Genomic DNA, 27,020 nt, shown 5'->3' with positions numbered 1-27,020 from the left:
AGGAAAATAACTAGCAGCCACGCACAGAGGAGCAATAAAACTGCAAACCACCTAAGTCCAGGGTATAATAAATATTTTATTAAAGTCGATTATGTTCATCATTAAAGTGTGTTTAATGAAAGACAGAACATAAATTGGCGACGGAACGAGGCCGGTTTGAAGCTACGTTTGGATAAATGTCGTTTCTTTCAAGATTCTATTGAGCTTTTGGGGCACGTTATCGATAAAGTGGGTATACACCCTTTGGAAGCGATAATGAAGGCCTCAGCACCTACAAATGTTGAACAACTTCGCTCGTTTATAGGACTATTTTCGTACTACGGAAAATTCGTACCGGATCAGGCAACCTTATTAGCGCCAATGTATGCCTTACTGCACAAGTATACACCTTGGGAATGGACCAATCAGCAACAACAGGCTTTCAATACCGCTAAGGACACTCTCAAAAATTCGAACATTCTTGTTCATTTTGACCAAACTAAGGAGTTACTATTAGCGTGTGACGCTTCGCCTTATGGGCTAGGCGCGGTTCTTTCTCGGCCTGATCCTTCGGGAATTGATCGTCCAGTCGCATTCGCGTCGCGAACATTAACGTCGGCTGAGAAAAATTATTCTCACTTGGAAAAGGAAGCCCTTGCGCTTGTGTTTGGCGTTACCAAATACAGAGATTATTTGTTAGGACGCAAATTCACTTTACTCACCGACCATGAGCCTCTGGTGTCTCTGTTATCTGAGAAGAAAGAGATACCCCGAACGAGAATTACCCGTTGGGCTTTAACGCTTTCCGCATTCCAGTCCACAATCAAGCATCGAAAAGGCGCTCAAAATAGCAACGCCGACGTTTTGAGCCACCTGCCACTTTCCACGGTTCGAGATGAACCACCAGTCCCCCAAGAATTGGTATTGTTGATGCAGTCGCTGGATAATAGCGCATCCCTGGTTACAGCTGATCATATTAGAGAAGAAACCAGTAAGAATCCATTACTAAAACGAATACTTGAATACGTCCAGAATGGCTGGCCCAATAAACAGCCGAAGAGTCTCGGTACGTGGTTTCGTTTTTACTGGATGAAACGAATGGATCTTTCATCTGTGGATGGAATTTTTGCTGTGGGGCTCGAGAGTGGTCATACCACAAATTTTCCAAAATCCAATGTTGAATGAACTCCATAGTACCATGGATTAAATAACCTTACAGGGATAGTTCTCTGGGGTACAATATTTGCTCCAGATGTACCCTGGTGGCCAGAATTGTCAACGACCGGAAGTCTCGATTTTACCGATACACGGGGGGAAAATTGCAAAGGGGGTGCAATCGCGATTGATGAAATTATTATTTTTGTAGGTCAAGGCCTATCTATTGAAAACTTGTTTACAGTTTGAAAGCCTATAAACAATTAAACGAGAAATTAGGTGATATATATAAATGGCTTAAAACAATATAAAAAAGGTCGCTTACAGTATTTATTTCCCACATTTAACCAGGAAGCTCCAGAGCCACTAAGGTACTGACCACGATTGAATATTTCAATTTCAAATGTTATATTAGAACAAACCGTTGGAAAAATATTAAATTCACCGAAAGCCGCCGCGAGATGGCGACGTGTCCAGAAATCTTGTTCCGGATTTGTATCGGTAAAGGGGGTAAAATTGAGGGAACGGCAAAAATATCTGGCAGCCTCGTTTGAAACAAATCTCTTCAACTCGTAGTATAGTAAAATGTATTAGAGAGAACTATCCCTGTCAGGTTATTTAATCCATGATAGTACCCACCAGGGTATGACAAGGATGAAGTGGTTAGCACGAAGCAAAATGTGGTGGCCAATGATTGATAAACACATCGAATTCTCAGTAAAAGCGTGCGATCAATGCCAACAACCCCCATCTATACCCCCAGCTAACGTATACGAACCCTGACCGGAAGCTACCGCTCCTTGGGAAAGAATTCATATTGATTACGCGGGTCCGGTTAATGGGAAAATGGTGCTAGTCATTGTCGACGCATACTCATCGTGGATAGAAGCGCTAGTCGTAAACGCGGCTACTGCAGCGGCCACCATAACCCATTTGAGATAACTGTTCGCGCGATTTGGGTTACCAGTAACCGTGGTTTCGGACAATGGAACACTTTTCACCGCCCTCGAAACCACCTTATCACCCAGCTTCGAATGGGCTGGCTGAGAGAGCCGTTAGAACTGCAAAAACTGGCATTGCTACACTTATCGACGGAGATCTGGTTACTCGGATTAGTCGCGTTTTGTTAAATTACCGTCGAACTCCTAACACGACGAATGGATTGTTGCCCGCCGACTTAATGTTGGGTTATTCCACGCGAACACGATTGGATTTGATTGCTCCACGGCGTGAAAAGTCACAACCAAGAGAACGCTAAGAACTTTGGTCAAGGCAATAATTGGTTTGCTGGCAAGGTTGCAGCCACGCGCGGAAACGCAATTTTCGAAATAGAAACGACGAACGGATCAATACGTAGACATCGAGACCAGTTGAGACCACTCATAAATGAAACCGCAGAATTGGAGAACCAACCAATAACAACTCTGGAAGTACCTATTTTACCTGCAACTGTAACTCACAAATCTCCACCAGTGCCTGCTCCAGATTTACCAACGACCCTATATACAATCGGAAACAACGCCTGAGGAGGCAACTCCTCAACCAACGACCCCTAAACTGAGAAGATCAAGTAGAGTTCCTAAGCCACGCGTGATTATGAACCTGTAACTAAATATTTGGTTAGCTTGTTCTTGTCGGAAAAGGTAGTGTTATAGACTTGTATAGATGGCGTTACTGTTGCAGTGTTTTGTATTTGTAATTATCCATTAAAATAACTGCCAGCCGCGCACAGAGGAGCAATAAAACTGCAAACCACCTAAGTCCAAGGTATAATAAATATTTTATTAAAGTCTATTATGTTCATCATTAAAGTGTGTTTAATGAAAGACAGAACATACTTGTACCGTTGATGATATGATAGTACATGTACCGTTGATAATATGATAGTACTTGTCATATCATCAACGGTACAATAACCATCATCAACGGTACAAGTACCAGTATGAACGGTACAAGTACCATCATCAACGGTACTAGTACAATCATCAACGGTACAATAACCATCATCAACGGTACAAGTAAAACCATCAACGGTACAAGTACCATCATCAACGGTACAAGTACAATCATCAACGGTACAAGTGCCATCAGAGTTCGCCATTACAGTGTTCACACTCAACTCAACGACGCGTTCAATTGGAAACTACGAGCGCTGCTTTCTCTCTCTCGTTTTGCCGAAAAATAATTAGGAAACGTCTCTCTTAAAATTATTAGGAAACACTTTAAAATATCCTAGAAAATCTTTTAAAATATGTAGAATTAATATTTATTGGATTCTTAAAATTGATAAGAAGTTTAAAAATATTCCTAGAAATGTCAAAATATTCCTAGAAATGTAAAATATTTCTATAAATGTTAAAATATTTTTAGAAATGTTAAAATATTTCTAGAAATGTTAAAATATTTTTAGAAATGTTAAAATATTTCTAGAAATGTTAAAATATTTCTAGAAATGTTAAAATATTTCTAGAAATGTCAAAATATTTCTAGAAATGTCAAAATATTTCTAGAAATTTCAAAATATTTCTTTCTAGAAATGTTATTTAGTTTTTTCCAGTTTGGCGCCCCATAGCGCCCCATAGTAATTCTTTGGTTACTTTTAAATCAATTATGAAATAAAAATAAAAATACAGTTTATTATGATTACCGAGATGATGTTGTATGTTTAGGTGGGTTGAGACGTGGTTAGCACTCTCACCTTGTAGCAAGAGGAGCCGGCTTCGATCCCAGCTTGCGGCACTGGGTGAAAACTCGGAACCACTCGCTATAGGAGTTTCCTTACTGAGGTTAACGCTAATAGTAGGAGTAAGTAGATGTTGTCTCGCGTGGCTTGAAGGGCTTGCCACCACCCTCCTACGTAATTTAACCAATCGGTAATTGGCTTCACGAGTCACTAGTTGACTAAGGTCTGTATGGTTCCTTGGGTATTAGCTTAGCTGATTATTATTATTATTGATATTGTTTACCGTAACGAGGTGTAAATTAAATGTGCTGCTACTAACTTACGGTAGCTATGATACAGTGTTTCCCGTGAACAAAGTCTATATCAAGAATGCATTCAAAATACCTACCAATGTGCGGCAATAGCATTGGCCGCTAGTCCCACCATGGACGAATTACTGAAGGACACTTCTCGGACCGCTTTTCATTTCCCGCTAACGTTCCGTAGCAACTAAAGATTGAGTTAATTCGAGATTCTCACAGAAGGGCGCGCTGGCTTCGACTTCAGAGGCAAATAAAACGTCACGTGACAACCCAATCTCCACGTGTACTTAAAACAAGCCCGCGTGCCATTTTTTAAAGGTCTATTGGTGATTTAACAAGGTAAGTAAGTAAAAAAAACCTTTATACCTTTATTAATGTTTATGAATGTTTCCATGAATTTATTCATTTTACCCATGAATAAAGAAACGCTCTAGATATGTTTCTATCTCTGTCGGAAAGAGGCGGAACTATAATCTCCGCCCCTCTTACACCTGACGGATATACCATGGAGGAAGCACGTGACTGATACTGCCTTCAGTCAACAGGAGCGGACATCTCCATAGAAGAGTAGGAGCTCAAAAATTAAGTGGCTCTGCCGAACGGCGGAGACACGAACTGAGTCTCAGCGGACGAATTTTCGTGAAAATTGGTTTTTCTCCCGCAATGCTTTTACTACGGGAATTTTTTTCCGAACTGTGTTGCAATTCGGAGACTTTTTAATAATTTTAGTGTTTGTACTCAACTTTGAATTTTTCATATTATTGTTAGTAAGTTTCCAGGTTTGATTTAAGACTACTTTCATAATTTTCCCTTAATTATTTCACTCGTAATCTACTTTTCAAATCGACGAAAATTTTAAGGCTAGAAAATGAATTACCCGCCTTTGGGACCTGTATTTGTGCTAGGCCTCGGTTTTAATGTTTGGAATTTAAAAATCATTGCGCTATCCATAGATATAGGAAACGTATATAAAGGTCTAGATAAAATATTTCAAAAGGAGTTAATACGGAGGTGACAGCTAGCAGAAACGCGTAATTTCTGCAGGCTATCCTTATAAGGCGCTATCTATCGGTACGAAAGCTCGTGCTATCGTCGCGAGAGCCATTGTTTCCTGCTTTAAAATTATACTAAAAGTCACCAACAGATGGTGTCTAAAGACTACGGCCTGCGGAAAGGTCAAGCACTTAGTACTAAAATGCTAAGAGAGCTCGCGCTCTTGGTCACGTGCCTTCCTCGGTGTCTGCTAGTTGTCAATTCCGTATTTTATGTTAGGCTTAGACGCCCCGAAATTTATCTAGACCTTTATATACATTTCTTATATCTATGGCGCTATCATTGAAAAAGGCTGTTCGTTACTCGTTTGCACCTATAGTGGGGTTTTAACTGTGAAATGGATTGGATATTAGGGCATTAAATGTTGTTTATGCTTTGTCTTTCACAGATGAAGAACTTTATCTTATTTCCTATTTTTTCTTTGTAACCCAATTGGCAGTAAAAGAAATATTTACTATATTCAGAATTAACCGGGCTGTTCATTGCTTGAATGAAGAAGCTGCTTTTTTTAAAGCAGAGCAAAGAAAAAATTTAAAATTAGATTAAACTTTGATTATCAGCTCATTTTGTCTTCCATTTCACAGTTAAACCCCCACTATAGGAGCAAACGAGTAACGAACCAGCCGTTTTTAATTATTATTCATGGGTAAAATGAATAAATTCATGATGTTTCTCGAGAGAGCAGACCATATTTTATTTATAATAGTTCCGAAATTCGCCAATAGAGGGCCACAGTGTTTCGCGAGTGATCACTTCTCTTGCCCCTGAAATGTCCGTTTTTACCCCCGAACACGTGTCTTCCCCCCAGTGAGATGAATCTGACTCGATACAGAAGTCTAGCTTTGGAAGTGTCCTTCAGTATTTCTTCCATGGTCCCACCATCCATAGCGAAATTTGTCTGCTTTAAAGTCAGAAAAAGTAAAAATACTTTTATCTTGATAAATTCTGGATAAGTATGACGGTTTTATCAGTTAGGCCTAACTATCTTTTGACGGGGAGTAAAAAGGTGTAAAGTAGTACTAGTTATCTCTATCAGAACAAGCGAATAGTTTCATTTAGCGTAAAAGGTGTACACCTTTTGTCCCAGAACAATAAAGGCGAATTTCTGTATGAAATAGTATTGCGAACAATTGGCAGCAGTGGAACTTTCGCTACAAAGTATTCGAGGATAGGGTTAAGAATCTCGACTGCAGTTCCATATTCTTAAATACCCGAATTAATTATTTCCTGAACATGTACCTTCGCATGCTTCAGATTATTTTACAAAATACGTTTTGGATTTTAGGTGATTTCACAGATTATCTGCAAATTCAAAAATTTTTGGTGGCTAATGTTTTCTTTGCCGAAGTATCTAATAAATTTCTTAGAAGACAAGAATCCATCCATGACATAAAAGTGACAGGTGTGGCTCTACTGGAGGGCCCATGGGACTCGCGGGCCCATACAACACTTTCTTCGTGTTATATAAACGTATAGCTAGCATTTTCAGCCACTGCTCCACTATCTTCTCAAGCAAGAATTATCCAGAACCGGTCTTAGGAAGTGAAATATGGATCGTTGCGGTAGAACACACTGAAAATCGGCTACGCGTATTAAAGGGGAACGGCTTAGCTTTTCCAAAGCGGGCGCGTTAGTCGCGAAATTCGTTTAAAGGTCTAACCAGGGTCGATATTATTTAATCTAAAACGAATTTGAATCGTAGTCTCCTCCCTCCCCACTCCTAAGGGGGGGCGGACACTGTCTCAAATAGCTACATATAAGCAAGAATTAATTCAGGTACCTAAGATTGCAGAGATTTTGAACACCCTCCTCGCATACTTTGTAGCAAACTCCCGTCTGCTTTTGATTTTCCGTGACACTTTAAGAAATATGCTTACGATTTCTGATTAAAAAGCAGAACTTAAACTACTGCTATTGCCCCGTATTCTCAGGTACCTGAAGGCATTCTTCATATATGAAATGACATAATACCAAGAACAGATCGAAGCTAGTGAGAACCAACAAACGGGTATTCCTTAGTTTCCGAATAAATTAACCAATATATCATAGCACCATCAATGGGTCAATAATACTATGAAAATTATAATTTTTAATTATATAATTTTATAATTTTACAATTTTTAATTATATAATTTTATAATTTTTAATTATATAATTTTATAATTTTTAATTATATAATTTTATAATTTTACAATTTTTAAATATATAATTTTATAATTTTTAATTATATAATTTTATAATTTTACAATTTTTAATTATATAATTTTATAATTGTACAATTTTTAATTATATAATTTTATAATTTTATAGTTTTTAATTGTATGATTTTATAATTTTTAATTATATAATTTTATAAATTTTAATATTTAACATTTAAATATTGATATTTAACGTTTAAATATTAATATTTAACATATAAATATTAATATTTAAGAATAAGCTATATAACATATAAAAAATGTTAATATTCAGTCTACCATAATTTACACAAAAAATATCATATTATTTCCAATAGCTGTCGTTAGATGCCACGTCGATACAATGTGATGTTTTTCCCTCTGCGTTTCTTTTTGCATATCTAGGAGCAAAGTACACTTGTGAGTTGTGACGAGATAAGAGAAAGAGTGGGCGTTGAACTTTCAATGAAATATAATGAGTTATTGAAAGATACAAATACGTGTTTCAGAGCGAATAATGATTTCAACCAGATTTAGAAAAAGTAAGTAAAATTTTTAGAATATAGTTTTTAACGCTACAATGAATAGTCAAAAAATATTTGTCGGGGCTGTAATCAGCTGTAAGAGTGCCTCGAATCTTTCGCTATTGGCGCTATCTTGAAGTTCTCCTTTTCGGGGAAAACGCCTATCGAATTGCCAATCTTTTCCACCAGTGGTGTTTCAAAGATGACATCCTTATCCCTCTTATTCCGTCGGACTTGTATCAATCCAGTTATCAAAATGCACGCTCTCTTGATTTTTTCGAAAATTCCCCCGAATGTTGACTTAATCTTGAGCATCAATGTACCGCGTGTCCAACACTTCTACAGGAGCTAGTAGATCAAAAATAGGTCAAATCCAATTCGCTTCGATTTTTAAAACCCAATAATTTATTTAACGAAAATCTTTCTTAGACGTCTTCATCGTGTTGCTAGTTATAATTTAAAACATACTTGAAAGATTAAATGTGTGTGTACATTCTTGAAATAAATTACAAAAATGTTAATAATGTATCATTTGAAATGAAATTTCAGGTTAAAATGTCTAAACTGGCATTAAAACCAACTTATACTTGGATTTAAATAATTTCTTAAAAGACTCTCTATAAAATTATATTAAACCTAAAAGCAGTAGCGTAGACACACTTGTTAATAAGCGTAGGCCTTGGTGTATAAGGGTAGTGCTCGGAATCGTTTATTCATTATCCACAAATTTTCCGATTTATTTAAAAAACGTTGGTAAAAAGAATATCATTTTAACTTATTTAATTATGTTTTTTACGCAACCAAGCATTTATTTGAAAAAAAGTGGCATTTATTTAAATAATTGTTTGTTTTATTTAAATAATAGGCTTATTCACTTTCGATTATTTGAACATTTTACAATTTTTATTCAACTATTCGTTATTTAAATAAATATTATTTAAATATCGCCGAGCTTATTTTATTCATGGATAAAAATTAATCGAAATCCGAGCACTACATAAGGGGCGCAAAGGGTTCAAAATTTTACCGCAACTGCACGGGCCCAAGTAGCTTCTTTCCCATCTCTAGTCAAACCTAGTTAACAAAGTCAAGTTAAAGCTAATAAAAAGTGGTCCACTTTCAAATCTCCAAATTATTTTTATCAGGAAAAATTCATATTTTGTTTCGCGTATCACTTCATTTTTCGTTTAGAAAAAAAACTAGTTGATGAAATTTTGACAAAAGTACGAAATTTAAGTTTTGACAAACTAAATAGGATTTCCAGCTCGTTTTCCTCAAAAATGTGGAAAGTTCGCTCGGAATATCGCGAGAGAAAAAGAAGGGCTTTATTTTTAGTTCTTCGCGCCCTCCCGTGTTAGATGAAAATAAGTCGTCCGTTTTGTCTCCGGGATGACGCCTTTTATCGGCGCGACTGCAGAAGTCAGTTTTCCGTATTTTTGGCCGTTCGCTTTGTGTAAAAATGAGATGGGATCTGAGAGGACGGTTCAATTTCGCGCTATCGGAAAAAGAAAAATTCACTCATTTATCCCGGAATATATTAATTTTTGGGGAAGTTGAGGAAAAAAAAACATTATTTAAAATTTGACGTTCTTCTCCGACAGTAGACAGCCGATTATTAAAGACACAATTTTATCCGCTCGAGGGGGTGCTAAACGTAAAATTGTAACATATGTTAAACCTAAAAATCGAGAGTGGTGATGTAAAATGGGCCCCAAAATTCCACCGCGCTTAGGATTTCAGGTGATATAAAAGCGCCGTGGTCTTTTCTAGCTTTCACGCAATTGATTTTAACCACGGTTATCATATAGAGATGGATAATATGCACTGTTCTCTAACTCTGCCTTAGAACACAGTTAGCCATCCGCCTAGTGGATTGATTTCGACTTATTATAATCTTCGTTTTTTATATAGATCATTTTATAAAAAATGCTACAATAGTTTTGACGCTTCAATCTCCAAAGTTTAATTTACCTCGAGGATAATTGATAATGTTTATTTTAATTTTGGTTTACTTATTTTATAAAATTTTAAACAGTTGATGGGCAGTCAACCCAAATTTCATGATCCGGGACTAATGATTGAGGTACTGTTCTTTTACCCGGGAAAGATATTCCAGAAGGTGGTCAATGGTACTGATAGATATTACTCATATGCAAGTACATTTGTAACGAGCACTTTCAAGGTTATTCAGGTCGTAATTTTTAGATATATTACGGTAATCCGTCGGTGGATTCAGGATTATCTTTTATATGGCCTTCACCCAGAAATATGATTTCCAATTGAATCTGAATCATTATGCCAAGTAACCGATCCGAAAGGGGTGGCGGAGTGTTTAGCATTTTCGCCTCGCAGCAAGAGGTGCCGGGTTCGACCCCAGCTTGTGGCACTATGAGAAAACTTGGAACTACTCCTTCTGCAAGTTCAGTTCGCCAGTTATCTCCCTACTAGTTAAAGGGGTTTTCACCCGAGTTCTTCAGTTTTCCCTTACCATGAAAACTTTCTGAGGTTAACGGTAATAGTCAGAGCATGGATAGTAGATTTTAGAGGATCGGTAAAAAGCCTGGTTTTTAGCCCCCGTAAACCAATCACACTAAGGGAGTCGGCCAAGGTTATTTGAAAAAAACAAGTATCGCTAAGAGTGGACGATACTGTTCGAAAAAAGAAAAAAGATAAACACGAAGTACATTTTTACGCCAAAAGGTATTTTTTCACGTTTTTATAGATTAAATATCAGTTGATATTTTTTATTGAATTAAAAAACCAAAATTAAAAATTACTAAAACATAAAGCGCAAAAAAAATCAACCGCATTAGATTGCCATTTTGAAATTTTAAGATCACCTGGTACAAACGACCTTGCAATACTCCCTCGGAGTCTCTCGAGCTGATTGATACGCGGGGAGAAAGGAAGGCTATCGAAAACCTGTCCTCTTAATTTACTGTCCATGGTCAGAGTAGGGAGCTGTTGGCTCAAGTGGCATGAAGGGCTTGCCACCATCCTCTTACGCATTTTACCCCGGCCACCTTGAATATAGGCATTAAAAATCGCTATAACTAATCTCATCAGATTAAGTCAGATAAAAAGTTATCTGAAATATATAGTATATATAATCTTCTGGAAAGCAAAATAAAATAAAGATAAATTAAAATTTCGAAAGGTATTTAATCGAGGGATATATAAAATCGATAAAATGTGAGGCCTCTGAAATTTTCTCAACATCTATCTGTCGGCTGACGATGAATTCAGATTATTCAAATAATTTATTTATATATTAAACGTTATTTAAATGTTCATTTAGTTATCTTAGCCCTAAACCTAATTATGGTCATCCCAATTTGAAGCGCCAGACTATATCTTGCCTTTTGGCCAACTTGTTTCAGGTCGTTGCCATAGAAACACGAGAGGCGTATTAAGCCAGATTTAGTGAACCAAAGTTTTTTGAAAGCGCGATTTGTACAATTTCTCAGCTTAAAATGAGCCGAAATCGACGAAATGTATGACCAGCTATTTTATGATCGTTGTAAGCGTCTACGTTTTGTTCTGATTAATGAAAATGGTTTTATTCTACTACAAATTTAGCCTCAACTATAATAAATCAGCGTGAGGCTTAAGAGAAAATTTTCTCTTTTTGAACCAGTAACAAATTGTAAATGAATCCGCTACGACAAACTTTGCCAAAAAACTTTTCCTTTCGTTCTAAATTTTTCCGCATTTTCTTCTAGGTAGGCCTTTCTACGTTTTTAAAAAGTTTCGCTGAATCATAGAAGAATAAATTGTTACCTAAAACCGCGCAGCTTTAGTTCATAAATGTGAAATTTTTTGAAAATTAAAATTTGTTCTCGTGAAATGAATTCACACTTTTGTGTATAAGAAAACAAACTAAAAATTAATCAGTTGGTATGTAGCGTTTTAGCATACAGTTTGGTTAACTATAGAGAAATACACTATTATCTAAACCACGCAACTTCCTGGAATTTTTGCTAAATTCAAATTTGTTCATTTTACATATTTGTATTAGAGAGCACGCAAGTGAAAATGAGCATGAAATAAATAGAAAATTCGTCTGCTAACACGCGCTACACGTTCTCCGTATTCGTTTTAAGCACAGGCTTAACCTCTATTTTGTATTAAATTATTTAAAAAAAAAACACGAATTATTGCGTAAGTTTAAAAGACATATTTATTACATAATTAAGATATTCATATAACAAAATTGGTCGACTAGTTTCGGCATTGTTAGTGCCATCTAGGAGCAACAGACACAGCATCCCACACAAGGAGAACGCAACCATTCAAAAGTCGTGGATTTTCTTGCGTACAGTTTTCATTGGTTAGACGCTTTAGTTCCTGCTGCCGTCGGATGGGGAAAATTCGGAAATTGTCTTCCCCCCGCCCTTAAAACGTTCGGCGTAAAGATTCGTCCAATTAAATTTGTACACAACACTGCGTTAGTGTGTTTAAAGGCTAGCTGCGTTATCCTTGTGTTTGTTGCTCCTGGGTGCCATTGTCTATTTTGTAATGACAGGATTCGTTTAAAGTTACCATTTTGTACCGATAATGCAGAATTTCAACTAACAAACGTGGAAATAATCCATTAAGTAATGGGGCCATCTTGTCTTACCTTCAACAACGCTTCTATTAAACCCATACAGGTTAAATAACCACCCGAAAACGTGAACGGGGGAACTTGTACGATGGTAGACGTACCTTTGTGTGTACAGCCTGCACCTTCTACAAGTTTCCTCTTCACGTTTTCTGGTGCTGGCTTAAAGGGGAACGGCCAAGCTTACCAAATATGGCCTTATTTCCGTATCAAAAGATTAACAAGACGTTCAATATACTAACACGCACCTTTTATTGTCTTGCAAAAATAGCTTTTGGCCCAAAAAGTTGAAACGAAAAATAACGCCAGGTGTTTGGGTTTGAATTTTCGCCGCCATCTTAGGGGCTGCCGCCAGCGCCCCTAACCCCGTATGAGTGATTTGAGAACTATCCTAACTTTTAAAATCGCGCAATTTAGCAGCGCGCGCTTTTACGTTGTTTTCTGTCTCACCGACTTCTCACCAGGTGTCACGGCGGACGCGCGCTTTTCGATTTCCCGAACTTTCTTTATTTCATTAAAAATTAACCACTCAATATTTTTGATGCGGTTTTCGCCATAAATTTTAGTTTTTAATGGGCTATAGGGCTATGTAACTGGTAAAAGCTTGACCGTTCCCCTTTAACCTCTCTATTATTGTTTTTTGAAATAAAATACTTCGTTAAGTTTTGCATATATTTTTATATTATTAAGAAGGCTAAGCCTAAGTCTTACTAAGTTTCGGTCAGCTTCCGATTTGCCAGGGCAACCAAAAATGTTTTTGACAACATAAAATAAGAAAAAGTCTATGTAAAATAACATGCGAAAATGACAAAAACTTCAATAAATCAAAAAATAATAATTTAAAAAAAAATAAAAAATTAGTAAATTTAACATTTTTGGATTACTTTGGACAAATAGGCGGGAATAAAAACCATTTTGGGTGAACTCGAGTGAGTTTGAATAAATACGTCTAAATTTTTTACAAAATATTTATATAACTTATGCCGTGATAACTGCCATATATTTTCGCCGATAAATCTTAAAATTTCTACATTACATTATCTGAACGATGTAAACGGATTTTTAGATTTCGATCGAAAAACGACGCCATTTTGTAAAATGGCGGATACAAATATAAATCATGCGGCAATAAGTTAGGTAATTTGTATCCGATTAACCTAAGATTTTCTACGTTACATTATCTGCGCAAATGAATTCGCACTATAGATTTTTATAGAAATCCGACACCATTTTGGAAAATGGCGGATATCAATAAAACTCATCGTGCGATAAGTTCCGTAAATATTCGTCGGTTTATCAGTAATTTTCTACGTTTCATTATCTGCCCGAGTTAATTAGACCTATGGGTTTTCCAATAATAATCCGACGCCATTTTGAAAAATGGTGGATATAAATATAACTTATGATGCGATAACTGCCGAAATTATTTGTCGATTTACGTGAGATTTTCTACATTGCTTTATCTGATCGAATAAATAAGCCCCTTACACTGTGATAGAAATATGACACCATTTTACAAAATGGCAGATATAAATATCTCATAATGCGATAACTGCCGAAATTATTTGTACATTAATTTGAAATCTGCCGTGTGCAAAATAGCGCATAACAATATATATCTTGATTGTTATTAGAAAAATTATCGATTATCAAATCAGAATTTTTCTGTCTCATTAAATGATCGAATAAATAAGTCCTTTCTATTTTGAAAGAATTCCGAAGCCATTTTGCAAATTGGCGCATGTCTGAGAAGTTCCGTAATTATTCCTCAACTATTCTGAAATTTTTTATTTCTGACCGAGTAAATTAGTGCTATTTCAAAATAACGCACATCAATGTATCCCTTGGTGCGATAAATTCTATATTGTTATTGTTAAAAATTATAGGAAACTTCATATAAAATGGGTAAATTTTAATACATTTCGGCAAAATCCAATAATATTGGGTAAGTTCTTATATCATTGGATTAATAGAAAATAATTATGATTAAATTTATCATTTAGGCATAATTTGGGTAAATTGAAATATTATTAAATTAGTTCAATTGGCATTGTAGAATTATTGGTAATTCGGGAAATTATTGTGAATTCAGAAAATGGTTGTAATTCAGGAAATTTTGGGTAATTTGGAAAATTATTGGTAATTTGGGAAATAATTGGTAATTTGGGAAATAATTTGTTATTCGGGAAATTATTGGTAATTCTGGAAATTATTGGTAATTCAGGAAATTATTCGTAACTCATGAAATTATTGGTAACTCGGGAAATTAGTGGTAACTCGGGAAATTATTGATACCTCGGGAAATTATTGATACCTCGGGAAATTATTTATAACTCGGGAAAATATTGATACCTCGGGAAATTATTGATACCTCGGGAAAATATTGATAACTCGGGAAATTATTGATAATCGATAATTTTTATAATAACATTCAAGATATATATTGTTATGCGCTATTTTCCATACGGCAGATTTCAAATTAATGTACAAATAATTACGGCAGTTATCGCATTATGAGATATTTATATCTGCCATTTTGTAAAATGGCGTCATATTTCTATCACAGTGTAAGGGGCTTATTTATTCGATCAGATAAAGCAATGTAGAAAATCTCACGTAAATCGACAAATAATTTCGGCAGTTATCGCATCATAAGTTATATTTATAACCACCATTTTTCAAAATGGCGTCGGATTATTATTGGAAAACCCATAGGTCTAGTTAACTCGGGCAGATAATGAAACGTAGAAAATTACTGATAAACCGACGAATATTTACGAAACTTATCGCACGATGAGTTTTATTGATATCCGCCATTTTCCAAAATGGTGTCGGATTTCTATAAAAATCTATAGTACGAATTCATTCGGGCAGATAATGTAACGTAGAAAATCTTAGGTTAATCGGATACAAATTACCTAACTTATTGCACCATGATTTATATTTGTATCCGCCATTTTATAAAATGGCGTCGTTTTTCGATCGAAATCTAAAAATCCGTTTACATCGTTCAGATAATGTAATGTAGAAATTTTAAGATTTATCGGCGAAAATATATGGCAGTTATCACGGCATAAGTTATACAAATATTTTGTAAAAAATTTAGACGTATTTATTCAAATTCGCTCGAGTTCACCCAAAATGGTTTTTATTCCCGCCTATTTGTCCAAAGTAATCCAAAAATGTAAAATTTACTAATTTTTTTATTTTTTTTTAAATTATTATTTTTTGATTTATTGAAGTTTTGCACAGGGGGGACGGTGAGAACCACCTCGGGTCGTCTCCTCGTAAGTTAAAGTACGCGTGAGAGAGTAAAGTCTACGTTGTCAGAAAGAGCGGTTTGATTTCAGCCCAAGTACGGGTGAAACTTTGACCGGCAAATTTGTCACAAGATTCCTCAGAGCTTAATATTCACAGCGAATATTCTCTCAACTTTCGGTTGCCGGGTGGTTGCTGGGATTGGAATCGCTTCTATCGTCACTCTTGGCTCTCTTTCCTCGCGCTGTTAGTCTAAGAATGTATCTGCGTGGACGGAGAATATGCAGGCCTCGTGATTCACCGGAAGAAAACCAAGCCCCCTCGCCTAATCTGCCCCCGTACCCAGTGGCGTACCTGATGGTCCGCAGGGCCCGCGGTGCGGGGGGGGCCTCGAGCTTCAGAAGGGGCCTCGAGCTTCGGGTGGGGCCCCCGCTAACCATAAAAAAATTAAAAAGGGGGGCCTCATAGAGATTTTTGCGGGGGGGCCTCTGAGTTCTCAGCTACGCCACTGCCGGGCCGTACCGGGAATTATGCGGGAATATACTCCAGTAGTATCGTAGGCTTTCTCTTCGTGTAGGTGGAGAAAATCATCCGGGAATCATGAAAACAGAATCTATAGATGAGCTCACATATTTTCTGCTCACCTAAATTACATTCTTGTTTAAACTATTATTTTAACAGTTTATTGACCGATTTTTAAAGAGTTTAGAAAATGCTAGTTAACTAGGTGAGTTTGAAAAATCTATTTTCGATATTGCTCAATTGGGGTGGCGGAGTGGTTAGCACTTTCACCTCGCAGCAAGAGGAGCCGGGTTCGATCCCAGCTTGTGGCACTGGGTGAAAACTCGGAACAACTCCTTCCGCGTTGAGTTTGCAAGTTCTCTCCCCACTGGTTAAAGGGGTTTTCCCCGAGATCTTCGGTTTCCTCTTCCATAAAAACTTGTTGAGGTTAACTGTAATAGTTGGTGTAGGGAGCTGTTGGCTCGCGTGGCATGCAGGGCTTGCCACCACCCTCCTACGCATTGTAACCCGGCCACCTGAATTAAAGGCTTTAAATGTCGCTCGATTACTTAGGCCTAAGGTGGTGCCAAGGGTATTAGCCTAGCTGATTATTATGAATTATAGGACTGTATGGTGACAAAGAATAAAAATATGTTGACGTAGCTCTAATGTCATTAGATAAGTTCTTCAATACCACGGTTCAATACCCGTACAAAATTGACTCATTCCAATTGTAATCATAACACATCCGGTTATGTTTGGATCAAATCATTTTGATCAAATCGGAATGAAGCTGAACTTTATGCATTGTATTTTAGATCTTCCTAATTTTTTATATAATTTTTAAATTAAAATTGATCGACCATTTACTTAAGGATTGTACCCTAGATAATATCAGAAGTTAATAATATATATATTACGCAGAAGTATCCAGTACCACAGGGATGTCATTGGGGTGGGAATTGGACCCCCCTGAATTTTTACGAGCTAAAAATGTTCACGAATTTTACTAATTCCAACTCAGAATCAGATGAAGTACAAGGAATATCTTGAGAAACTGTTTTGTTTGGTCTATTATCCTGAAAATCACCAGCAATAACTATTTCGATTTAAAATCCAAAAAAGATTAAATTTAACACGTTTTTGCCCTTTAAAGAAACTGTTTTCCGGAGCTCAAGTTCTGCCCCCTCCTGAAAAATCCTTAAATGACGTCCCTGGTGTGCTTTCGCAGGCTCGAAGCCTTTTTTGCAATGGGATATAATTTTACGATAACCCTTGGTTGTGTACACCGCATATAAAAAAGTCCACTACTTATAATTTCTTATATAAAAACCATATTTTAAAGTGTAATAGTTTTAGAATGGCATTCTGTCTGATTTAAAGGCATTAAAAGTCGGCCGATAACTTGGGCCTACGGTAAAATAATTGAAAACCTAGATAAAAGTCACTACGCGTTAGCAATCTTTTAAGATCTCAAAAACGCATTCGATTCACCAACGTCTTTTGAGTAAACTTTATTTAAAGGGGAATTGTCACCAAAACCAAAATTTACGAGGGTTTTTTACAGAATGATAAAAAATATATTAATGATTATGTCCCTGAAATTTTATAGTTATTGGAAAAGTATTTAAAAATTTACGCTACTTTTTCCGCAACCTACATCAAACGGCTCCAAAAATTTCAGAAATCGCGGTTGAACCTACGTGCAGTGCCAAAAGAATGAAGCGGCAAAAATTTGAGAAAAGGCGGCGTGTATGGCATTTTAAAAACACAATAAACTACAATCTACGAATATAACTCGGTGAAAAAGCCAAGGAGAATGTCGTAGCAGACGACTGTTCCGACTGAAAAACGATAAAACCTTGGAAAATAATATTTCGTTCACGAGATGGCACTGCAGGTAGGTTCAACCAAGCGGTTCGGAGATTCTCGAATCGGGGGGATAAAACACGAAATTTGGTTGCTAATAATAAATCAAATACTGGAAATATTATTATGAAATTTTTTGTATAACCATTTTCGGACGTCCTCTATCCATTTAAATGGTTTTTAAACAATTTTAGGGTGGTGACAATTCCCATTTAATGGGTGTTAGAGGGCACAGCTATGACTGGATCAAATCGTATCTGACGAATCGACAGAGTCGAACGAGACTTAATGGTGTATTATCCTCTGAAAACTTTATTTTCAGGGGGTCCCGCATTTTATTTAACTTATTTATCAACGATATTGCGAATACTGACGATGACAACTCCCTTACACGCTGACGATACTGTTAGCGTGATCGGTGACCGGATTTAAATCTATTAATTAACGCGGCTAATAGTATTCTATCGGGTTTAAATAATTGGTTGAAAGATAATTTATTTAGTGATGTGAATTTACCGGTAAAAATAAAAACGGTAAATTTACCATGTTTCTTATTATTTAATCAAAATAATGGTTTGATGTCACAATAATTAATAAAATAGTATTTTTATTTTAACATAGTCTTAGGTTACATTAAACTTACAAGGAGACTACCCGAGGTGGTTATCACCGATTTTGTTGAAGCTCAGGGGTTAGGTAGACCTTATGGTAGTATGAAAATTGCCAAAGGGAAAAGTTGCAATGGGCTTTAGTTTTCCCATGGCAACCGAAAATGTTTTTGATCTCTCAAAACAAAAAAATTTCCATTTAAAAAAGCATGGGATTTTCTCGGTTTTTCACTTACTTAAAAAATTTGAAAAAATTAAATTTTCAAAACATACCCAAAAAGATGAATTTGACCTATTTTGGGTAAAATTGATCGATGATTTGGCGTAAAATTGATCAATATTGTTTAAATTTTAACAAAATTTGGGTATCCGAGAAAATCCCATGCTTTTTCAAATGGAGAGGTCAAAAACATTTTGGGTTGCCATGGGAAAACTAAAGCCCATTGCAACTTTTCGCTTTGGCAATTTTCATACTACCATAAGGTCTACCGAACCCCCGAGTTTCAACAAAATCGGTGATAACCACCTCGGGTAGTCTCCTTGTTAGAGAAACGTCCTAGATAACCCCTTAGAAATACATTTAAATGTATGGAACGTAAATCACAGTGCGCCTTGTGAATTAGTTTAGCCTGATTATATATTTCGCACCGCACTAAGGTACACGTTGCAATAACATTCCCAGGCTAGGGAGGTGAACACTTCCCTCGTAAGAAATATATTATTTACTTCTGATAATATTAGTTATTAATTAATTATTTAATCGTTTGTATGAGCCGATATAATAGGCGTAGCAATAAAAGAAAAAATCTCCGCCTTTGCCACTACGAGAAACCACCCTTACCAAAATGGGAGTCTTACTTTAGTCGCCAATTAGTCTCAATGTAGGATCAAGGATTTTTAAGTATTATGTAAGAATAAAAAACTGAGACCAGAATTGTGGGTCCTAAATAAAATCTATTTTAGTCTCAATAAAAAAGTTTTATTATTATATATTTAAATGAAACTCATTTTAGTCTCAGTTAGGAAGACTCATTTCTGGAGAGTTGATTATGGGTTACAATATTAGATAAAAATAAGAGTCATTTAAGACTCCACTTTAGTCTCATATTTGAAGACTCATATTTGGGGACTTGAAAGAGACTTATTTGAGAGTTTACTAAGGGTTAGAATTTTAGATAAAAATAAGAGTCATTCAAGACTTCACTTTAGTCTCATATTTGAAGATTCATATTTGGGGACTTGAAAGAGACTTATTTGAGAGTTTACTAAGGGTTAGAATTTTAGATAAAAATAAGAGTCATTTAAGACTCCACTTTAGTCTCATATTTGAAGATTCATATTTGGGGACTTGAAAGAGACTCAATTGGGAGTTTACTATGGGTTACAATATTAGATAAAAATAAGAGTCATTTAAGACTCCACTTTAGTCTCATATTTGAAGACTCATATTTGGGGACTTGAGAGAGACTTATTTGAGAGTTTACTAAGGGTTAGAATTTTAGAAAAAAATAAGAGTCATTTAAGACTCCACTTTAGTCTCATATTTGAAGACTCATATTTGGGGACTTGAAAGAGACTCAATTGGGAGTTTACTATGGGTTAGAATTTTAGATAAAAATAAGAGTCATTTAAGACTTCACTTAAGTCTCATATGGGGAGATTCATTTCTGGGTACTTGAAAGATACATAATTGAGAGTTGCTTAGAGGTAACAATTTAAAGTTAATCTAAAAGTAATCGTAAATTTCATGTTAAATTTTCGACTGGATCCTCTTATCTAGCTATTTTGGTAGTGTTATCTATAATGAGTTTCGCTCACGTGCCGCGCAATTGATATAAATATATGTACATTAGTCCAAACAATACACCAAACATTTCATATGATCTACTGTACTATACTTTTAAAATAATATTGTAAAATTTTTATTATAAAATAACAGTTTAAACATTTTAAGTCTATTTACTAAATAAAATACTTGAAATTCTTCAAATAGGATATTTCATTTCAAGTAAAATTAATTCTAAGTATGAGTGTGTAAACCACTGAACTGGGTCAAAAATAGCCTAGCATCGAGCGCCATCCTTGAGTCTGGAGATTTTTAAACTTGCAATCCAACATGGCAGCTGAACAAAGTAGTCATTTTTGATTCAATATTTGAGTAGCGAGATAGAGGGTCATTATAAAATTAGATATTTAGAATATAATTTTTTTAAAGGATGCCCGAGCGTAAAAACTACCGGCTATATAGCGATCGCTATGCAATAATTGGTGAATAATTTCGCTATAGATTGCAGTGGACTGCTCACATGCAGGGCACCCTGGATGTATATTAGTTTTACTGATATCGGCAGATTTCCAATTATAGCTAGAGTTCCCTTACCAAAATCGTGACTGTCACTTTTAAACTTAAAAAGGTTTTATTTAAAGCTGCTACAGTTCCAAATGCAGCCTCAAATCACATTTAATTCATACTTATTCTGAGACTATAATGAGAGCCTTAATTACGGTTCCAAAAATCTTGTAGAATCAAGTTAAAAATAAGTATGCAAGAATAAACACATTTAAGACTTGATTTAGACTCAAAACAAGAATGAAATAAGTAATAATAAGGATCGATATATTTGGAACTGTGGCTTTAAGACTTGATTTACACTCAAAACAAGTATGAAATAAGTGATAAATAAGGATCGATGTATTTGGAACTGGCTTTAAGACTTGATTTAGACTCAAAACAAGTATGAAATAAGTAATCAATAAGTATGTATTTGGAACTGTAGCAGCTTAAATTAAGGCTTAAATGTGTTTATTCTTGCATACTTATTTAAAACTTGATTTTGCAAGATTTTTGCACCGTAATTAAGACTCATTTTCTCAGAATAAGTATGAATTAAATGTGATTTGAGGCTGTATTTGGAACTGTGGCAGCTTTAAATAAAACTTTTTTAAGTTTAAAAGTGACAGTCACGATTTTGGTAAGGGCATAGAAAAGTCGGTATTTCCAGTCGCGGTAGAGCAAAAGATGTATTTGACTTTGACCCTGATTGCATAGAATAGACTCCCAATTTGGGGCCGGAAATTGACGGCCGAGAAAGAACGGGCAAATCTCAAATACATAGTCTGCTTTTAATGTATCCTTACGCTGCTATTTATTTTCTACCAGTTATTTGAGATATTTGTTAGTGTATTGTAGCGTTACAAATATGATATTCTCCATAGGTAATATCATCAAATATTCCCCAAAAGAATGGAGATTGAGGTTAGAGCTATTGTCTGTTCTTTCGGTCCAGAACGACAATGGTGTAGCGAGGATTTTGATTCCAGGGGTACATAATTGGAAAAAATACGTTTCTACAGCCTAAAGGAAATTTGCTTTTGAGGGGAGCGCAAAATTATTGTATAATATTTCTATTACCAGATAAGTATCCTATGCAGTGTATAATATTTCTATTACGAGATAAGTATCCTATATAAAATTTCTATGACGAGAAAAGTATCCTATATAATATTTCTATGAAAATAAAAGTATCCTATTTAACATTTCTATTACAAGATATGTATACTATATAATATCTCTATAGCGAGAAAAGTATCCTATATAATATTTCTATGACCAGAAAAATTTCCTATATGAAAACAAAAGTATCCTTTATAATACTTCTATGAAAATAAAAGTATCCTATCTAATATTTCTATTAAATAAAAGTATCCTATATAATATTTCTATGAAAATAAAAGTATCCGATCTAATATTTCTATGAAATAAAAGTATCCTATATAATATTTCTATGAAAATAAAAGTATCCTATATAATATTTCTATGAAAATAAAAGTATCCTATATAATATTTCTATGAAAATAAAAGTATCCTATATAATATTACTATGAAAATAAAAGTATCCTATCTAATATTTCTATGAAATAAAAGTATCTTATATAATATTTCTATGAAAATAAAAGTATCCTATCTAATATTTCTATGAAATAAAAGTATCCTATATAATATTTCTATGAAAATAAAAGTATCCTATATAATATTTCTATGAAAATAAAAGTATCCTACATAATATTTCTATTACGAGGAAAGTATTAATTTTGCTATTTGTAGTCAAACCACCAACGAAGCTGATCAAGTTTCTAATAAAATTATAAGATATTCTAAACGAAGGTTTCTTTTTAATACTTTTTAAATACGCTCAAGTCGCACATAAACATTACTCCAATTTTTTCTTAGTAACTTATAATTTAATTTACCTAAAAACGGCACTTGTACCTAAAATACGGTAAATTGAAATTAAAAATCCGCTTTTTGTACAATAAGTTAATAATTTAATATATTTTAGAATATATTTAATAGTATATAATTAACGCAATTTAAAAACCAGGAAATTAACTTGAAAATCACGAAAACTGGACCAAAATCAGTGTTAGAATCTCAAAATCATATAAATTAGCCATATACAACCTCTCGCGTTTGAAGTTAATTTTATTTTATTCAACGAGCCTAACGTTTTAGGTTATCAGGATAATTTTAACTTTATTTTAACTAAAATTGAACGGAAAAAAATAACAATTGAAAGAATTCGTAAGGGCCAAATTTTCGAGAGGAATAAAGTGTTTCTTTAAAGTTAGTGACACTTACGTAAGAAAATATTTCCCACGAGGGTCGCGGGCAAGCAGAAGAGCAGGACGAGAATGTCGGCGAGTGCCAAGTTGACGATGAAGTAATTGGTGACGGTTCGCATCCGGGGAGAGCGGTAGACCACGGCCACCACGAAACTATTACCGCAAACGCCGACCAGGAAAACCAGAGCGTAAGCGACGCAAAAAATGGCCGAGACGCTGGTGGAATGTCTGAACAGGGTGACGTTGAACTCCGCAAAGTCAGTCGCGTTAATTAGCAGCAGAGTGTCGTTATTGAAGAGCGTCGACTCTCCGCTTCCGGCCTTTCTGTCTATTTCCGTCGCGAAGGAAGCTTCCGAAGAGGACACGACGTCCGAGGAGTCCATCCACGGGGGCAGTAATTGGGCCGATATTCCCATTTCCGAGATCGAAGTGGACATTCGTCCCAGGAGGGCGTTTCGCGTTTGATTCATCTTCCAAATCACTTTTCCAATCGACGCGCTCTTTCGCTTTCGAAAGGGACCAACAATTGTTGATATTTTAAATTCAACTTTTCATGGCCGCTTTTGTTTTGAAGATGAAAAATTCTTCCGCGTGACTCTCTTCGGTGCTGGTGTTGACGCGCTCTGTGTCCTTCTCTCAGGAGCTCGCTGAGAAGCGTTCGAGTCGCTCTAGTTCCTGGGAGTAACTGAGGAGCCATCTCTCTCCGAGTGTCCTCCTCTCTCCTCCTCTCGGCCAGCCTGAATCCTCCGAATCCAACAAGCTCTCTTCGCCTTCCCCGAATGCCTAGTGGAGCAAAACCATTTTTTTTTAATTTTGCATTTTCTAACTATTTTCATTTCACATTTTATAAGCTGTTAAAAACACTCCTATGAAGGGAGACCGAATTATAATTGATATTTGCAAGTATGTAGAGTTTGTTTAAATTAAAAGAGGGTTTTAAAATTCACAATTTATTTATTTAAAAATCCAACGTTTCGGAGGAACTCTTCCTACTTCTTCGGGGATTTTTACAAGTCTGTTTGTTATTTAAAGTGACTCAAAGATTTTTTACCAAAGAGGGTTTCGAAATATAGCAATTTGGTTAACTTTTAGTTGGATGATAAAATTGGCGAATAAGTAGATAAGTCCATTATGAAAAGGGATAATAAAGCTAAACCCTAAACAAATTTGAAGACATTTAAAAACTTACTAATAACTCGTACCAATAGGTCTTCGAGCGGATGAAAACGCGAAACTCGGACCAAATAGATCTTCGAGTGAATAATTAAATTAAATTAAATAATTTTATTATTATTTTTTTTTATTCAATTTAATTATTCACTCGAAGATCTATTTGGTCCGAGTTTCGCATCTTTTTGTTCGCTCGAAGACCTATCGGTACGAGCTATTTGTAAGTTTTTAAATGTCTTCAAATTTGTTTAGGGTTTAGCTTTATTATCCCTATTCATAATGGACTAATCTATTTATTCGCCAATTTTATCATCCTTTACAATGCAGTCCATGGGTGGTTTCTTTTAACTTAATTTTTAGTTGACTTCATTAATTTCCAAATTGTGCTAAATTTGGGTAATTTTATTTACTTAAACCCTAGAACTTAATTACGTTCTTACATGTGATCTACGTCTAAATAAATAAAATAATAAATTACTGCAAAAAAATAAATAACAAAATTCCCAAATAATTAAATTAAATCCCAAATAAATAAAATAAATCTCAAATAAATAAAATAAATCCCAAATAAATCAAATAAATCAAATAAATCCTAAATAAATCAAATAAATCCTAAGTAAATCAAATAAATCCTAAATAAATCAAATAAATTCCAAATAAATCAAATAAATTCCAAATAAACAAAATACACCCGAAATAAGTATACTAAATTCCAAATAAATAAAATACATCCGAAATAAGTAAAATAAATCCCAAATAAATAAAAAAAAAATCAAATAAATCGAATAAATTCCAAATAAATCCTTAATAAATCAAATAAATCGAATAAATTCCAAATAAATCCTTAATAAATCAAATAAATCGAATAAATTCCAAATAAATCCTTAATAAATCAAATAAATCAAATAAATCCTTAATAAATCAAATAAATCCCAAATAATTCAAATAAATCCCAAAATAAATAAATAAATAAATCAAATAAATCCCAAATAAACAAAATACATCCGAAATAAGTAAAATCTCAATTAAATTAAATAAATCTCAATTAAATAAAATAAATTCCAAATAAATAAATGAAAAACCCAAATAAATAAATGAAAAACACAAATAAATAAATGAAAAACCCAAATAAATAAATGAAAAACACAAATAAATAAATGAAAAACCCAAAGAAATAAATAAAAAACACAAATAAATAAATGAAAAACCCAAAGAAATAAATGAAAAACACAAATAAATAAATGAAAAACCCAAAGAAATAAATGAAAAACCCAAATAAATAAATAAATAAATGACAAAATCCCCAAATAAAAACGGCAAAAACGTTATTTTCGCAGGATTGACAAAATACGATTTTTTCTAATATGATTTTTGACGTTTACAATCTGATTTTATTGGTTTAACACCGTTTTTTTTTTCAAAAAAATATTTCGTAGTAGAGTGCTTAATTCTTGCACTTTGAAGGCTCTGAGGTTCTCTAACTGTAAGTAATTTGAAATGCATTCCCATACATTTCGACTTTGTCTCAGAATTCCTAAACTAGGTGTCATAGCTTCATCTCTAAAGAGGTATCAGTGAATAATGTTTCTCATAGCTGTTATGCCATTTAGAATTAAGGATGCAGATTTATGAACATTAACAACGATGTAAAAATAGCTTATTGAAAATACTGAACTAAAAAATGATAGACAAAATTAGCATTAAAATATAAACCTTGGTTGAGTTTGCCAATTTATATCTTAACTTCTGTCTTGCAGGTTATTTTCAACTTACGGACTTATTTGTAGAAACCTGAAAAACAATCAAAAAGGTTTTGAAAAAGCCGAATATCTGGATAAAATAAATAGATATCTAAATACAAATAATTCGTCGTTGTATTATAATTATAATGAAGTAAATATTTTTTTATTTAAAATGTTTTTAGGGGACTTCTTACATTTTTGGATAGTTTTTTCATTGTTGATAAAACCGGCTTAAACAAAAAAAATTAAAACCGATCTGACATAAATACGTTGCATATAGCATAATTTTGTTCTGTAAGTATGACACTTCCTAATCTTCAATTGCATATTTATTAACTAAATCGAGCTTTTACTGATACAGACGTTTGATATAGCCTTTAAAACCCCGTAGTAAGGCCTAGTAATGACGTCACACTGTATAAAGTTATTCTAAATAGACATACTTATAGAAAATTAACTATAGATTTATGATGGTACTAGGAAATAATTGAAATTTATTTTTATTTTTTGGTCCTACTTAATTATCTTAGTTAATATTTTCTTATTATCAAACTTCACCAATTAGTCCAAGAGCCCATGACAAAATAAGCATGTGATAAGGTACACAATGGGTCAAGGTATTTTTTAATTAGGTTAGTGATGTGTAACAAAGAACTAATTTCGAGCCGCTCCCAAATTTACACGTAAAAGACAAAACTACTTTTTTAGTCTTATACGCCGTTTGGTTCAGATTTGAAGGTTAATTTAGCGATATTTGGTAAAAGCACGTTGAG

At 34.5% G+C, this 27,020-nt stretch overlaps 1 protein-coding gene across 2 annotated transcripts in view; it reads right to left on the bottom strand.

The window, feature by feature from the left end:
• The window catches only part of LOC149928502 (neuropeptide SIFamide receptor-like), a 158,138-nt gene extending 134,448 nt beyond the window's left edge, over positions 1–23,690 (bottom strand). Inside the window, exon 1 of one of the 2 annotated variants that reach the window (XM_090158323.1) lies at positions 23,352–23,690. In XM_090158323.1, coding sequence (XP_090014449.1) covers positions 23,352–23,454 — 103 coding nt within the window. In that variant the 5' untranslated portion in view covers positions 23,455–23,690. The remainder of the gene's footprint in view (positions 1–23,351) is intronic. The other variant, XM_090158322.1, reaches the window with a different exon arrangement.
• Positions 23,691–27,020: the final 3,330 nt, after the last annotated feature.

Source organism: Leiobunum rupestre, chromosome 9, assembly GCF_980474605.1.
Source record: "Leiobunum rupestre chromosome 9, qqLeiRupe1.1.hap1, whole genome shotgun sequence".
In the NCBI taxonomy this organism is placed as follows: domain Eukaryota; kingdom Metazoa; phylum Arthropoda; class Arachnida; order Opiliones; family Sclerosomatidae; genus Leiobunum; species Leiobunum rupestre.
The sequence above is the reverse complement of the archived record's forward strand: the minus strand, read 5'-3'. Positions and strand labels throughout refer to the sequence as shown.